At 29.3% G+C, this 14335-nt stretch overlaps 1 protein-coding gene across 7 annotated transcripts in view; it reads right to left on the reverse strand.

Annotated features, from left to right (window-relative positions):
- Positions 1–13352, reverse strand: part of LOC108914315 (2-oxoglutarate dehydrogenase, mitochondrial) — a 39759-nt gene extending 26407 nt beyond the window's left edge. For 5 of the 7 annotated variants that reach the window (XM_018720096.1, XM_018720093.1, XM_018720095.1 and 2 more), the window contains exons 1-4: positions 13268–13352; positions 11133–11357; positions 4897–5100; positions 667–769 (exon numbers count right to left, since the gene is read on the reverse strand). In XM_018720096.1, the coding sequence (XP_018575612.1) occupies positions 667–769; positions 4897–5100; positions 11133–11351 (526 nt within the window). In that variant the 5' untranslated portion in view covers positions 11352–11357; positions 13268–13352. Of the gene's footprint in view, positions 1–666; positions 770–1145; positions 1267–4896; positions 5101–11132; positions 11358–13267 lie in introns of all 7 variants that reach the window. The other 2 variants (XM_023455735.1, XM_018720092.1) reach the window with 1 other exon arrangement.
- Between the last annotated feature and the right edge of the window lie 983 nt (positions 13353–14335).

Genomic DNA, 14335 nt, shown 5'->3' on the forward strand with positions numbered 1-14335 from the left:
CTGGGTTACAACAAAATAAGCAAAAAAAAAACAACAAAATTTTAAATAAAAATAACATCAATGGACAACAAAAAAGGCGTACATGCTTATGATTGGTTAAATTAACGATTAATACGTTTTTATATAAAATTATATTGGTCTAATAAAAAAAAATTATTGCCAACTTCATTCATTTAGAAAATATTTTCATAATCACAAAAAAAGGAGATCAAACAAAAGAATAAAGAAGGCAAAATTCTCCTGTTACTTTTGAATATTAATATGATTGATGGGAAATTTCAACATTTTTATATTTTATTCAAATTGTTCAAATTTAAAAATCGTGTAAAAATTTGTTCAGATTATAAAACAAGACAGTCTTTTAAATTTATAAATTTAATACAGCTAGTATCCTGTCATGCAGATAACTAATTTACTAAAAAGCCACAAAAATTATAAATTTTCTGAGGCAAATATATGTATTAATTAGATACAAGAATATACAAAGCAGTTAACGAATAAAAAAAAATATGAAGAAAAACATTTTGCGTCATGCTTGGAGGACACTGTTTAGGCATTAATAGAATTAGTTGCAGAGTTTTAGATCAAGACAAGATACTGATAGCTTATTAGTTAATAACTTTTAGAAAAATGACCATTAGATCATTCCTGTTTACTAAATCTTACCGAAGTTATAATTTTTGTATACCAATTCCTGTGGCGTTTGGTCATCTAAATCTGCACTGTTGATTCCCAGAGGATCCAGTTTTGCAATGTGATGTCCTCGGATCTAAAAATTATCCAACACCTCTGTCTACCCTTAACCATGTCGTAAGAGGAGAAACAAATTTGACATATCGGCAATGTATGCATTTACATAATTATTTACCAATAAAATTTCACATTTATATTAATCAACCCACATACATTACTGTTATGTTCTTTTTCATAGAGAGAATATAAATATGAACACCACAAAAGCAAACTAAAAGATAACAATAGCGATAGAAAAGATGTCAATATGCAGCTACTAAATTTAGTTGGTTTTACTATAAACTAAGCAAGCGTCTATAAGGAATAAACATGATTTAAATGTTTCAAACTGAACGACCCATTCTGTCTAGCTTTTTTTATTAAAATACTGGAAGTAATTATTGGGGTCGTACCTAGTTTATGGTGACGAGTAATTACGTCAGGAGGTGTACCTGCAGTTTGCGATATAGTAGTGGTACGATCATGATACATGATACCCAGCGGATCCAGCTTAGCAATTATATGACCTCGTGCCTACGGGAGTAAACTGGTTATGGAGAGATTTATATAATTATATATCTTGCCATGGAATTTTGAGAATTGTACCAGTCATGTTATGCATAGAACAAATACAGACCAGACTGATTAAATTCAATTTTTTTAAATTTAAATTTCATTTTAAAATATAAATTTGTTTTATTAAATTCTGCACAATTTTGCAATGTACCTTTACATGTACGTTTCTATATATCTGCTTTTTACTAAAATCAAAAAATATGTAGACATGCATGAAAATTTATTAGGCTAACCAATTTGATTTAATTTTGAGAACGAATTGGTAAAGTCTCTATATACATAGTGTCAGTCATGCTTCAAAGGTTTGGATCATATTACATTAATATAATTTTGCTTTCCTGTAATGTTGAGGGATGTCAATAAAATTTTTTATAGGTAGCATATCAATGTACTTTCATGAAACATTATTTAGACGCCTTTATTTCAGTAGGTATTAATTTTCCAAAAGACATAATTTAATCACAATTGTATAAAATGTCTAACATTGTGTGTACTGTGTGTACATGTGTAACATGTACACATTTAGCAAAAAGGTAAAGATTAATTAGATTAAAATACTGGATTGTCCGTGACATAACTAAGTAGTAGAATTATAAAAATAAAATAAAATAAATGGAAAAAATTTTTTTTGAAGGTCTGTCACTTCTTAACGAAGCATAATTGTATGAATATAACTCGATCCAAGGAAGCTACCCCTTCATTCGTTTCTAGATACACTGTTTAAAAGTATCACATTAAAAAAAATTATCAGAAAGCCTTCTGTACCTATAACTTTAATTTTTGTATGGTTTCAATATTTTAATTGCATCCACATTTTTGTTAGTTTTCAGATCACAAATTATCACTCCTATTTTTCGAATTAAATAAAACTGATATCTGATGTTATACTTTTCAAATCGCAGGGAATATTAATATGTATAAAAACAGCCTTTTATTTATGTAAACTACGTTACTTACCTTTTCAATTTGTTTGATATAAAAGTTTTTACTTGTAAGATTTATTACTAAGCAGCACAAAAATGGAAAATATAAGAAAAAGTCATTATATAGATGAAGTCGTTTAACGTTTTTATAAGAGCACTTACAGAAATTGTTTTTCTTTTTTAATGAATAGTCCCCTTGCTTAATGAAATGGCCCAGAGACAGTGCGATTTATTACATAACAAGTTCTATGATAAACAAGAAATCTCGTGTTATCAATTTTGAATAATTGTAGGATATAGTGAGCAGTGGAACTAATGAACTTGTGCTGTAAAAAAACTTTTTGATGAGTTTTTAAATAACTGCATAGCTCTATTACCATTTTTATAAGTAAATTTATAACCCTACAAACGTTCTTTCAAACTGGGACGAAGTGAGTAATAAATAATAATTGCGTAGAAACACTTATCACTTTATATTTTCTCCTAGTGCCAAAATATTTCAAGGTTCAAATTTTATTTGGAAATACTACCCTGATGTTACGATGATAGTCGCCCTATTTTGGTATACTTCCCAGAAAAAGGTGAAATTGTGATTAGGAATCAATACAGTAATATGCTACTGTCCTCTTTTCTTCGGACCTTCCACACAACATTAGTAGGGTTAAAGTTTATAGATAATAAGCTGTAAAGTTGGCTGGAAGTTGCACCAAAAAATTTATTGTAGAGAACACCCACAAGCTTACCGACAGGTGGACTAAGTGTGTTATGCAGCAAAAGCAGTATATCAAAAAAATAATACACGAATAATTTCTATACCACTCTTGTAGCAATAGAATTAAACGATTCTTTATATAATGACTTTTCCTTGTACAATTCATAATTTAATAATTTTTTGATCTTTAAAAAGGACGCATTAAAAACCATGTGAACCTATTAAATGCAAAAACATTATAAATGGATTTTACTAACTACCAACTAAATGACCACCAACTGTTAATGAATCATATGATTAATCAGTTATAATAATTGAAGATGGATTATTTTTATTATTGTGATTGCCAAACATTAAGTTTAAAAACATGCAAATACAAAAGCCAACCTGCAGGAATTGTAAACAGCGCAATATATAATTCAAATTAAGGAAGAAATATGCGTTTAAATACCATTCATTTAAAATTAATTGGTTAAATTATAAAATATGAAAATTATAAACATTTGTAACTAAATCAACATCCATATTTTGTCAGTAATTTTTCATAAACAAAGCTGGCATAAAAATAAGAGCAACCAAATGGAGTGCTTGAAAAACACGTCATGCACATAACATACATAATTTTGCAAACTTACAATGCCAAGTTAATGCACAGGGAGATGTAATCAGTGTTCTTATATTATCATTTGTTAACCAAACATATTTAAGCAATACACTGCATAAATTGTATTTCTAGGAAGTCTGCATTTTTAAATTTATTTAGTATGCAGGCTTCCGTGACAGTTGTTGATGGTTTTAAATTTTAAACTTACACATTTCTTTACTAATTAATTTAATCTGATATTAAAAAAACATTTCATACTCCACAAAACCTTTCTGATCAAAATTTTTTAGCAAGAACTAAAAAATGCATATAATTATATTCAATTACATCTCCCTGGGCATTGAACTACCACCATAAGTTTTAAAACAACCAGAAACTGCAGACATTTTGAACTTTTCATAAATGTAGGTAGCAAATCCTAGATTTTTTATTTACTTGTTAAGTTCAAACCAACTGTTCTGGTGAGACAAACAAATAAACGGTGCCAAATAAAAATAGTTTCACTAAAAATAATGCATTATTTATTGGAATAATGCCATAGAAGAATACTTAAAAGAAAGTTTATTTATTTCAATGAAATATATTTTTTAATTTGGGTTTGATTTTAATGCATTTACATTTTTATTATCAAAATTACGTACATAATTTATTACATTTGAAGAAATATTGTAGTTTGTTTTGTGCAATCCATTTACTGACAATATAAAAAGCCACTAGTACTTCAGAGATAACAAGATAATTAAAATAAAAAACTATCGTAAATTACAAAATTAATTTACTTTTATATCCATCTCTAATAACTACTGTTTCTTTGATGGTCTAAATGATTAATTTTTGAAGGTTACAACATAGTTATTTATTAAAGGATAGATGTTAATATGGACAAATTTTTTTATTTTTGTTATATGAATTCAAAAATGCTCCACAATCCATAAAATTATAATTTATAAACATAAAGCGAGCAAAATGACATCTCTTTTTATAAAAAAGTGATGCTGATGAATGAAAACAGATTGTTAATAAAGCGAAAGTTAATATTGTTTATTAAAAAAATGCTTTGCTTCATTTTATTTAGTCTCCAACAATACACATAAGTAAGGTTGATCTGATGTAGTGCAGAAGTTTTTTTGCACAAGTTTTTATAAATTTAATATTGATTTATCTTCATTTAATAAAATGGCCGTTCCCAAAGACAATCAAAATAAATATATTTTATTTAACTTTCTTCCTTAATTTAATTTTTAAGTGATTAATGAGACCAATAAATGATCTGTTAGTATTCTTCCAGGCATAACACCCACTGGTCTTGTGACACCTTAACTGATTAGTTACTTTTAAAAGCAGCGTACCTGGTAACTTCTGATGATGGCTTGAACAGCTAAATGATCATCAATAATTTTCTCGTTGATTGGACCCACTGCGGAGGGTGAAGCACCTGTTAAGGATAATAAAGAGGTTGCCGGGATTTCATTCTTGCCCAGTGGGGCGAGAGAAGGTGGAGATTGGTACCCTGGACCTCCTTGGGCTGAGTTTCGGAAAAAGGAATCCCAAGACTACAAATAAAATAAGAGAGCATATATATTTATCCTAATGTAACGGTTTTGAGCAAGTCTGAATACTTCTTATACTTACCACTGTTTACAAATATTGACAACATACAGCTCAAAATGAAATCTTGTGCGACATTTACAGCAATGTGAGATAAATGGTTCATTTTAAACAAGTTTATCAGTAAAGTTAATAGTAAGAAGGAAACCGAGTTCATTATGATCACAGAAAATTTTGTAATTTATTAATTTGGAATTATACTGACAATACATGACACCTGAACTGTCAAGTTCAAACAATTTTACAACCACTGATTTGACATTATACTATGGATAGAATGCAGAGAGGTAGAGTAGGGGCCAAGATGTAAAATGAGATTATTCTCACCTCACGTGACCTGGGGAATTTGCAAGCTTAGCACGTGAGATTTCTCATATCTCTTAGGTGGTATTAAGTGTTATTACCCATCAAAACATGAGTTTTACTTAGGAACAAGTTCACAGCAAGTTTCATTAAAATCTACCATAACATTCTCCAGATATTAGAAAAAACATTTTTTTTTTTTTCAAAAACTTTGACAGTCAATAGCAGAGGAGCCAGGCATTTTTTCTTAATAGAAGTTAGGTCAAATCGTCTTCTTTTGAGTCAAAGGATATCGCAGTACCTTTTTGATCATGTGCTTATGGGACACCCTGTATACATACATATTACATTTGTGTGTGCATATACATACTTGTATTATCTGAAACCGCCTAATCGTGCAGATATGGTAAACATGTCGTGGACCGTTTTAGCTAAGCTTGCAATATGAGTCAGTTGGCGAACCTACTTTGCTGTGTTACGATGTGAACCAGTTTTCGGATGCAATAAACCAAAATTATTGCTTTAATTGTGTTTTATTAAATATCGCTTTTTACCTTAAAAGCTAACATATATGCATATTGTAATTATTTTTCTGTAAAATAATCTTTCAACTAAAGTATAACTGTATAATCTGTATTCTTCAAGGATAGTAGACAAACGCGGAAAAAATAATGCCGAATTACTGGACGTGCCGGTGTAATGAAATGCCGGATTATAGAGATTCTACTGTATTATTTTTCTTCAAATTTATTTTATGTTCTTTGGTGTTTGTATTTTTGTGTTGAATATCTTTAAGTTTGTATGCATTTAATTTTGACTTATATTTATCTTTTCAGTTAGTTTAAAGATTAAAGATAAAATTTTGCAAAATGGTTACATAGTGTTCCTAAAGATAAAGGTACGAGCGACAAATGGGTAGCTATTCTTAGGAGTGCACAAATAATGATGTTTTTTTAATTGGTCAAAATTTACCACAAATGTATACTTAACGTTAAAAATATATGTAGTATTAAATGGAAGTACCATGGTAAAAGTTTCTCCATCATCCCAAAAAACAGCACGAGACATGTTGTATGGTAAATATTTGTAAGTTTTATGTTAAATTTCAGATACTGTTATAATTTCTGCAATAGAATTAATAAATACATCATATGATTCTTTTGTTATACATTGTATGATCTATTACGTTTATGGCATGTGGATGTGAGTATAAATAAAAAACTGTAAATCCATATATATTTTCATATTTATCAATATTTTAATATACCTATTCACAAATTATTTCTTGAACAATTGTAGTTGTGACTTTAGGGAATATGTACAAATTATGTAAGAGCATTTATTTCAATACAGTATAATCTCACTAATCTCACCATTAAAAACCTAAGAGTGCCGGAGTACTGGAAAGTTCGGATTAATGGATAATGTATATGTAAACAGTATTAAATTAAAAAACGTTACTTTTAATTGTTTATTAACAAAGAGATTGGTACATAGATACACATATATTACAGTTGTGTATGCATATATATATGTATATTGTAATGTTTTTATGTTTCTGCAAAATAATCTTTCAACTAAACTATAACTGTATAAACTGTATTCTTCAAGGATAGTAAAGAAACGCGGAAAAAATAACGCCGGATTACTGGACGTGCCGGTGTAGTGAAGTGCCGGATTACAGAGATTATACTGTATTTGATTTCCCACACCCCCACATAAGAGATGTAAGTTTTGCAGAATCCCCTCCCCCCATTCTTATGCAAGATTTTTCTAATCGCAGGGGGTAACAGCATGTTATATAAAAAAATATATCCTGTTTTTCTCATATAGTTATTTGCATATGTTTATTAACTATTTATTTAAATGGTAGTTTTTTTAAATGTCCTGCAACTATTTTCTTTAAATGTTGATAATATCGTCTTACGTAATTATTGTTTTGATTCCTCCTCCCTCCACACAAGGTTTCGTCAGGTTCCATACACCCCCTCACTCCCTTCCGTTCTTACATAATTTGTACAAGGCCCCTTATCTATTTGAATAAAATAATAAATTTTGTACTGCCTTCTATTTATTTCATATTTAAACAAACATTTCATGTACAAATATTGTTTTATAAAGTATAAAATTTTAAAACAGCATATTAATGTCTTCAAAAATAAATATTCTCATCTTTTTAAAAGTTAATTGTTGTGTTGCTACCAAAAAGGAATCAATTTCCTAATCATAAATAGTTTTTTTTTTTCAAATCGACACACTACGATTTGTATCCTAGGTCACATGACTAGGATACTTAAATAGATGCCGCTTGTGCTGTTCATGTTGGAACAGCTACAAAGCATAGAACGTTGGCTTTGGCTCCATCCACAGTATACTGTCAAATCTATGTTTACCACACTAGCATAAAAATTATCGAGAGGTTAATCATTGGGCGAAGAATTACATCCAGATGGATTAATATTGTCAGGGCTGGGGCTGGGTTTTATTGTTGACTGTCAAAATTCGAATGGAATAGAAACAACAGCATTGATAATCACGTTTATCTAATACCTATCAGCATTTTCAAATACTGTTTTTACCTCTTTACTTAAAAATACATTGAAAATAAAATTATTGTAAGTTACGAGATATACAACCTTCTTTACATCACATTTTTTACTTTAAATCATAGCAAGACAGCATCAAAAAGAAATGAAATGCCTATCAGTTTAGGAAACAGCTGATCGCCCACTCCAATTCATCAGAAAAAACTTTGATGGGCTGATGCTTAATCAACACCCATTGGCTTAATTAGAAATGGTCGTTTCTTTCCAGATGAAAAGAAAAATGTAGACGTATCACATGCCATCTGATGCCTCATCTGATTTAATGAGAAACTTGCTGAATATGTATTTATACATTTTAAAGAGATACAGAAAATAAGAATGAATATGGAATAATATAACCAAATACAACGGAATTTAGAGGAAATATTAGGACAAGCGAGTAGTAAAACAGCAAAATAACAGTCACATATGAGAACGTTTTTAATTTTTATTTTATAAGGAATATATTTTAAATATTCTTAAGGAAAATAGGTTTGGAAATAGGTGAAGGTACAATTTTCTAGATAGTGAAATGATTCTTCGAAAGTTACTAAAAAACTTTTAATGTTTCTAGTTATGACTGCCATTTAATATTAATTTTATGATGACTATTCTCACACTAAAATAAAATTAATCACACAAATTATAAAAGAATATAATTTTACCACAGTTATAAAAGGCAACAGTGTTATTCGCACTAAATAATTCATAAATGAGTGTTTATGTCAAGAAAAATTCATTGTTGGTAATTTTACTAATTATAATAAACATACAAGTTTCTTTCGCAATTTTTAAAAATACATATGAACATTAAAGGTGGTAATAAAACCTTTTTGAAGGGGTTAAACTGGTTTTGATTCCATAGAAACTCATAACAATTTGTTTATTCATTCATTTTTAGATATGTTTGTTTCTTCTTAATTAATGAAAGAGGTAAATCAGATACCACATTTAATTGTAACTTTTTTTTTTGGAACTTGCTAAACCTACTTTAAATTGAAAAATTAATTCAGTAACAACAATATGTATTGCAATTATTATTTAAATTATTTTCACGTTATTTATCTGTTAGCTTCTAATGTGAACAATATGATAAATATATCAATGCCACACAATTATCTTGATAGTAATTCCTCGTTATAAAAATAAACTGTCATTTACTCCTTATATTATTTTCATTTTCATTTGAAATGCAGAATGAAGATACATAAATGTTTAATAAACTCCATCCCCATCAGAGTTATATATCACTATACTAAAGAAAAAATAATAATAATTAAACGAAGATAGCTATATATTTATCATATAATTTATTTAAAATTACTTTCTTGGTTTTTCTTTATGCTAATTAATAATTAATATTACCAGTAATCTCATTAAAATAATTCAGTTCAACTTCTCTATGAGCTTGGCAACTGATTCCTTATACCTCTTATATTTACCAATTTTTCACCCAATAAATTGATCAAGAAATTGTCAATTTTATATTGGTGCATATAATAAAAAAATTGAAATTTTTTAGCTTCAATAAACTGATAAGAAGTTGAATAGAACCGATTCTAATTTATTAGCGAATTTTGAGGATATAATTTATATTCAGAAATAATGATATAACAATATCGGTGGTTCAATATTGAGCGATCTCGGAGCGCTCTGGAGCAATCTGTCAGCAATATTTATGTTCAGTATATAAAGTCAAATTGACCTACTTTAGATCTCCGTTTTCGGTGATTAATCCAACTTTCCTCTCGAGCGTTCTCAGTTGATCTGTAAATTTTTTGAGATCAAGTACGAAAACCCAAAACATAACCTTCAGTACGATATTTTGGCAGATTATTAACAAGATTAAAAACACAATTATAAAAGTTAAAAGTGTAATTTATAAAAGTCAACAACAAACGATAACATTCACTAGATAAGATTTTAAAAAATATATTGCATCCCCAATAGATTTAAAATCCTCTTCAAGCTTAGAGGAGGTATTAGAATATAATGATTATTGAGAAATCTACAATATACAATTAATAATATAATTACCGTTCTCTAAAATTCGACGCTTCACTTTATTTTTATCTTTTATAGGGACTCGGTTGCACTTTAAAATTTTCATTGTTAATATAGTTTTTCAAATTATATGGTTAAAAGTAATATTTTTGGATACAAATAGACAAAATAGATGTGAATAAAGTATTATTAGTATATAATTAGTTATAAAGTATTGCATTATTCCAATTTTTATTTAATACTGTACAGACCGCCAAGTCAAAAGATTCCAATTGTCACATAACAGACTGAAGAAAGAGTGTTCCTTGGTTCATGGTTTTTAAAATGTAGTGCACTTTTTAAACGGTAACAAACAATTTATTTAAGATTGATGATCTCATTGTACTATTTCAGAACAATCAGAGCAAAACCTTTGAAAAATTTTAGTTATCTTCTACAATTTTGACACTTTATTTATACCACAAATTTATAATTAAATAGTATATTGTAGAAATCTTATAAATTTCATATCTTCCTTAATAAACAACTTCTACTATCAAAAGTGAATTGTAAATAACTAGCTTAATAAATATTTTGTAAATATTAGTATCCCTACTAATATTATAAATGTGAATGTAAGTTTGTTTGTTACGCTTTCACGCGAAAACTACTTAACCGATCATCATGAAACTTTGTACACATATTCTTGGAGGTATTAGAAGTAACATAGGATACTTTTTATTAAAAAAAAATATTTTTTACGAAAGATTTTCTATCACTCTGCGAGCGAAGCCACGGGTAAAAGCTAGTATATTTATAATAACTATTGTTCCAAAAGGTGGTAGCTTCAGGTTTTGCCAATAAATTCATTAATATATTGTAACATATAAAATGGTATCACAAATATAGTGAATTGTGATAATCTGGTGTAATTTATTAGGTGAAAAATTGATCAATCTAAAGCACGTATGATGTCAGTTGTAACAAAAAAACTAAACCAAAAATATTAAAAACGAAATTTTGTACTCGTTATGTTTATCTTACTTTGTGATTAAGCTATGTTTGGTCATTGAATAGGGTAAAATAAAATAACTATTGCAACTTACAGCATGGACACTTGAGGGATCAGCAAGCCAAGCATTGTACATATCTTCCACATATTGACTGGAACTTCCATTTAAAAATGATTCGGCTGCAGCAGGTACATTGTAATGTCTACATTGGGCGCAGGATACAGTTGGAGCATTTTTAATTAATAACCAGGCAGCAAATTTTTGGCCGGGAGGTCCAATAACGGTGTTAACTAGTGCTCTTGCTCGGTGCATTTTATCCTAAGAAACAATAATTTAAAAAAAATACGTTTTGGTTAATTATTAAATTTATTTAAAAAATGACAGCTTCATTTAAAATTTAAATAATTTATATAAACTTTGCAAAGGACCTCGCACTTTTCTTATGGGAAGTGGGTTTCGGCCAATTTTTTTGAAACTTCGCAGGTCGATAGTTCTTAACATGTAGATCAAAAGTCTCAATGGGCACAAAGCCCCAAATCCACCCCTTCCCCCCCAAAAACTGCCTCCAAGTAGCGAGGGCGATTTAACTGATTTCTGCATGTAAAACAATTTATTTTTTTAATCAACCCAACAATGACCCCAAACAACCACATTTTTGATTAACAAACTGCCCCACTTGACTCCGCCCCTCACACACCCCCCGCCCCCTACGAATCAGCCTACGGATTTTCCAGATTACTGTATTTTATAGTTGCTCGTATTTTTTGCCGTATATTTACACGTATATATTTTGCAAATATTTTTTCACACTGAATTCGAATCTGCAACTCAATTTTATGAAATCGGGTCAGGAAAATTGTTTATTAACAATTTAATTGTTTATATAGCTGTAGAAAGTTTATTTGTGATTTTATGAAAAAATATTTCAAGTAAAAGTTATTTATTTTGATTAAATCTAAAAAAAAGTTTTTATGTGATTTTTTCGAAAAAGTAATATTCAAGCTGTAAAACGCTGTTAAATTTAACACACGTGTATATCTACAACTATCATACATATACTCTTGTGTTAAACTTTGGTGGCGTTTTAAAGCTAAAACATTGATTTTTCAAAAAAAACACAAGAATAGTTTTGTTAGATTTCATTGAAATAAACAACTTTTATTTGAAACTTTTTTTCATAAAACGACAAGTAAACTCCCCGCTACTTGGAGGCAGTTTTTGGGGGGGAAGGGGTGGATTTGGGGCTTTGTGCCCATTGAGACTTTTGATCTACATGTTAAGAACTATCAACCTGCAAAGTTTCAAAAAAATTGGCCGATACCCACTTCCCATAAGAAAAGTGCGAGGTCCTTTTGTATTTTATATTAAAAATTAATTATTGAATTTTTCTTTTATTTTTTTGACTTCATTTGATAGGATTTTTAGAAAAAAATTTTTATTTATTTGAATTGGTTTAATTATCCTGCAAAATGAAATAAAAATAGGTTTCTTATATAAAAAATGTTCTTTGACGATTGAAAATTATGTTTTTTTTATCCTGAGAATTTATTTTTTTCCTGAAGCCGTTATAATCTTTTGTAACATTACAAAAATCTTTTCAGTTTTTAAATAGTCGCAAAGGAAATTTATCAATAAATTGATCTAAACTTACTTCCTTTGTAATAACATAAATACCTAAGAAGTCATTGTATTAGAGTAAAATTAAAAGTTCATATATTCTCGACATAAGTTAAAAAAATTGACAATAGGTTAAAGCAAGAACCTAACCTAACTTTTTGTGGGGCAAATGACGATGACCTTGCTCACAAATTTTCTGAATGTCTTCAATAAAACAATTACCTACGTAAAAGTGTTTCTCTCGCTATTAAATCGGTTGCTACATCAAATCACGTGAAACTAATTTTACCTTACAATTTTGGCAGCTGTCATGCTGCACGATCCGAAAAAAAATTTGACTTGAATTGAAATTGAGAATAAACAAATCCAAGAAGTAGAATAAATTCTGGTATTAACTCGAACTTTCGCTCGACGTCTAAAACGAAACGGATTATTAAACATATTTGTTAAAATTAAGGCAAAACCAAATGAAATCGATATGACCTATCCTAATGCCCATTATATAACCAGTAAGCACTTATTAAATTGCACAATAAGAAATTATGTAGATAAGTATTATTAATCTTTTTTTTTAATTTTAGAAAATACAAGAAAATTAGTCAAGAAATTACCTTGTATTATATTCCACGACCCACTAATCCCAAAACCGAGCACTGTTTTTCCTGCACTAAAGTTGGACGTTGGACTTGGACTTGTCAGAATTTAGGCATGTTTTGTCAAAGATATAAGAAACAGCGGAACGCAACGTAGGATCTCCCATCATTGTTTAAATACCATATCCCTATACTATTTAAGCCCTGTTCGTTAGATGCTACTCCTAGTTGCTCCAAGAGATCTTGGATCATGAAGAGTACGGAGCAGTGACGTCGACAGATCCTTTTAGATCACAAAGTAGAGCAGTCAGATCTTGGAGTAATTTGCCTGCGTTCGCTAAGACGACTTGAACATAATCTATCATAAAAAAAATTCTATAATAACCTATGCTTTAATTTGTTGTAAACGTGTGTGTTTTAAGTTTACTTTGTCTAGGGTATTTTTAGCAGTTTTTCTCGTGTTTAGGTATACAAAAGGCAAATTTGTATCCACGATGAATAAAGAAAACTTATAAGGTTTATCGGCGGAATTACTAGTGGAAGAAGGAGAAAATGGATTGGAAAATATTTAGACAAAGATTGTGAATATGTCATAAATATTATTTTGTCACGTGCCTTAATTAATAAGAAGTGCATTCCCATGTTTACCGGCATACATCACATATATCAACCCCCTGTATCAACCAATAAAAATAAAATCAGCTGATTGCTCTACTCCGTTTGCTCCAGCACAAATGAGAGTAATCAGAGTAATGATCTTATTGATCAGAGTGAACTCCTGCATAATGAACAACATAGATTTTGTGCTCGGCTTTAACGAACGCCGATAAAATACTCCGATTAAGTTGGAGTATGGCAAGCAGACACAACGAACAGGACTTTAAGAATGTCACTTCATTCCTAGATTATATACTTACTGCATTCGAGATGTGGAAGAATCATATTAGTTGTATTCTCTATAGTAAATCATTTTCTTACTTCTACCTAAGACGAAATGAAGTAAAGAAGATTCTAAAAAGAATACATTTATAGATTCATGGTTTCAAATTAGTCAGTATTTTAAAAAGCTAGCTTAATTGGAGAAAG

The sequence above is a fragment of the Anoplophora glabripennis genome, unplaced genomic scaffold (assembly GCF_000390285.2).
Source record: "Anoplophora glabripennis isolate ALB-LARVAE unplaced genomic scaffold, Agla_2.0 scaffold865, whole genome shotgun sequence".
Classification (NCBI taxonomy): Eukaryota; Metazoa; Arthropoda; class Insecta; order Coleoptera; family Cerambycidae; genus Anoplophora; species Anoplophora glabripennis.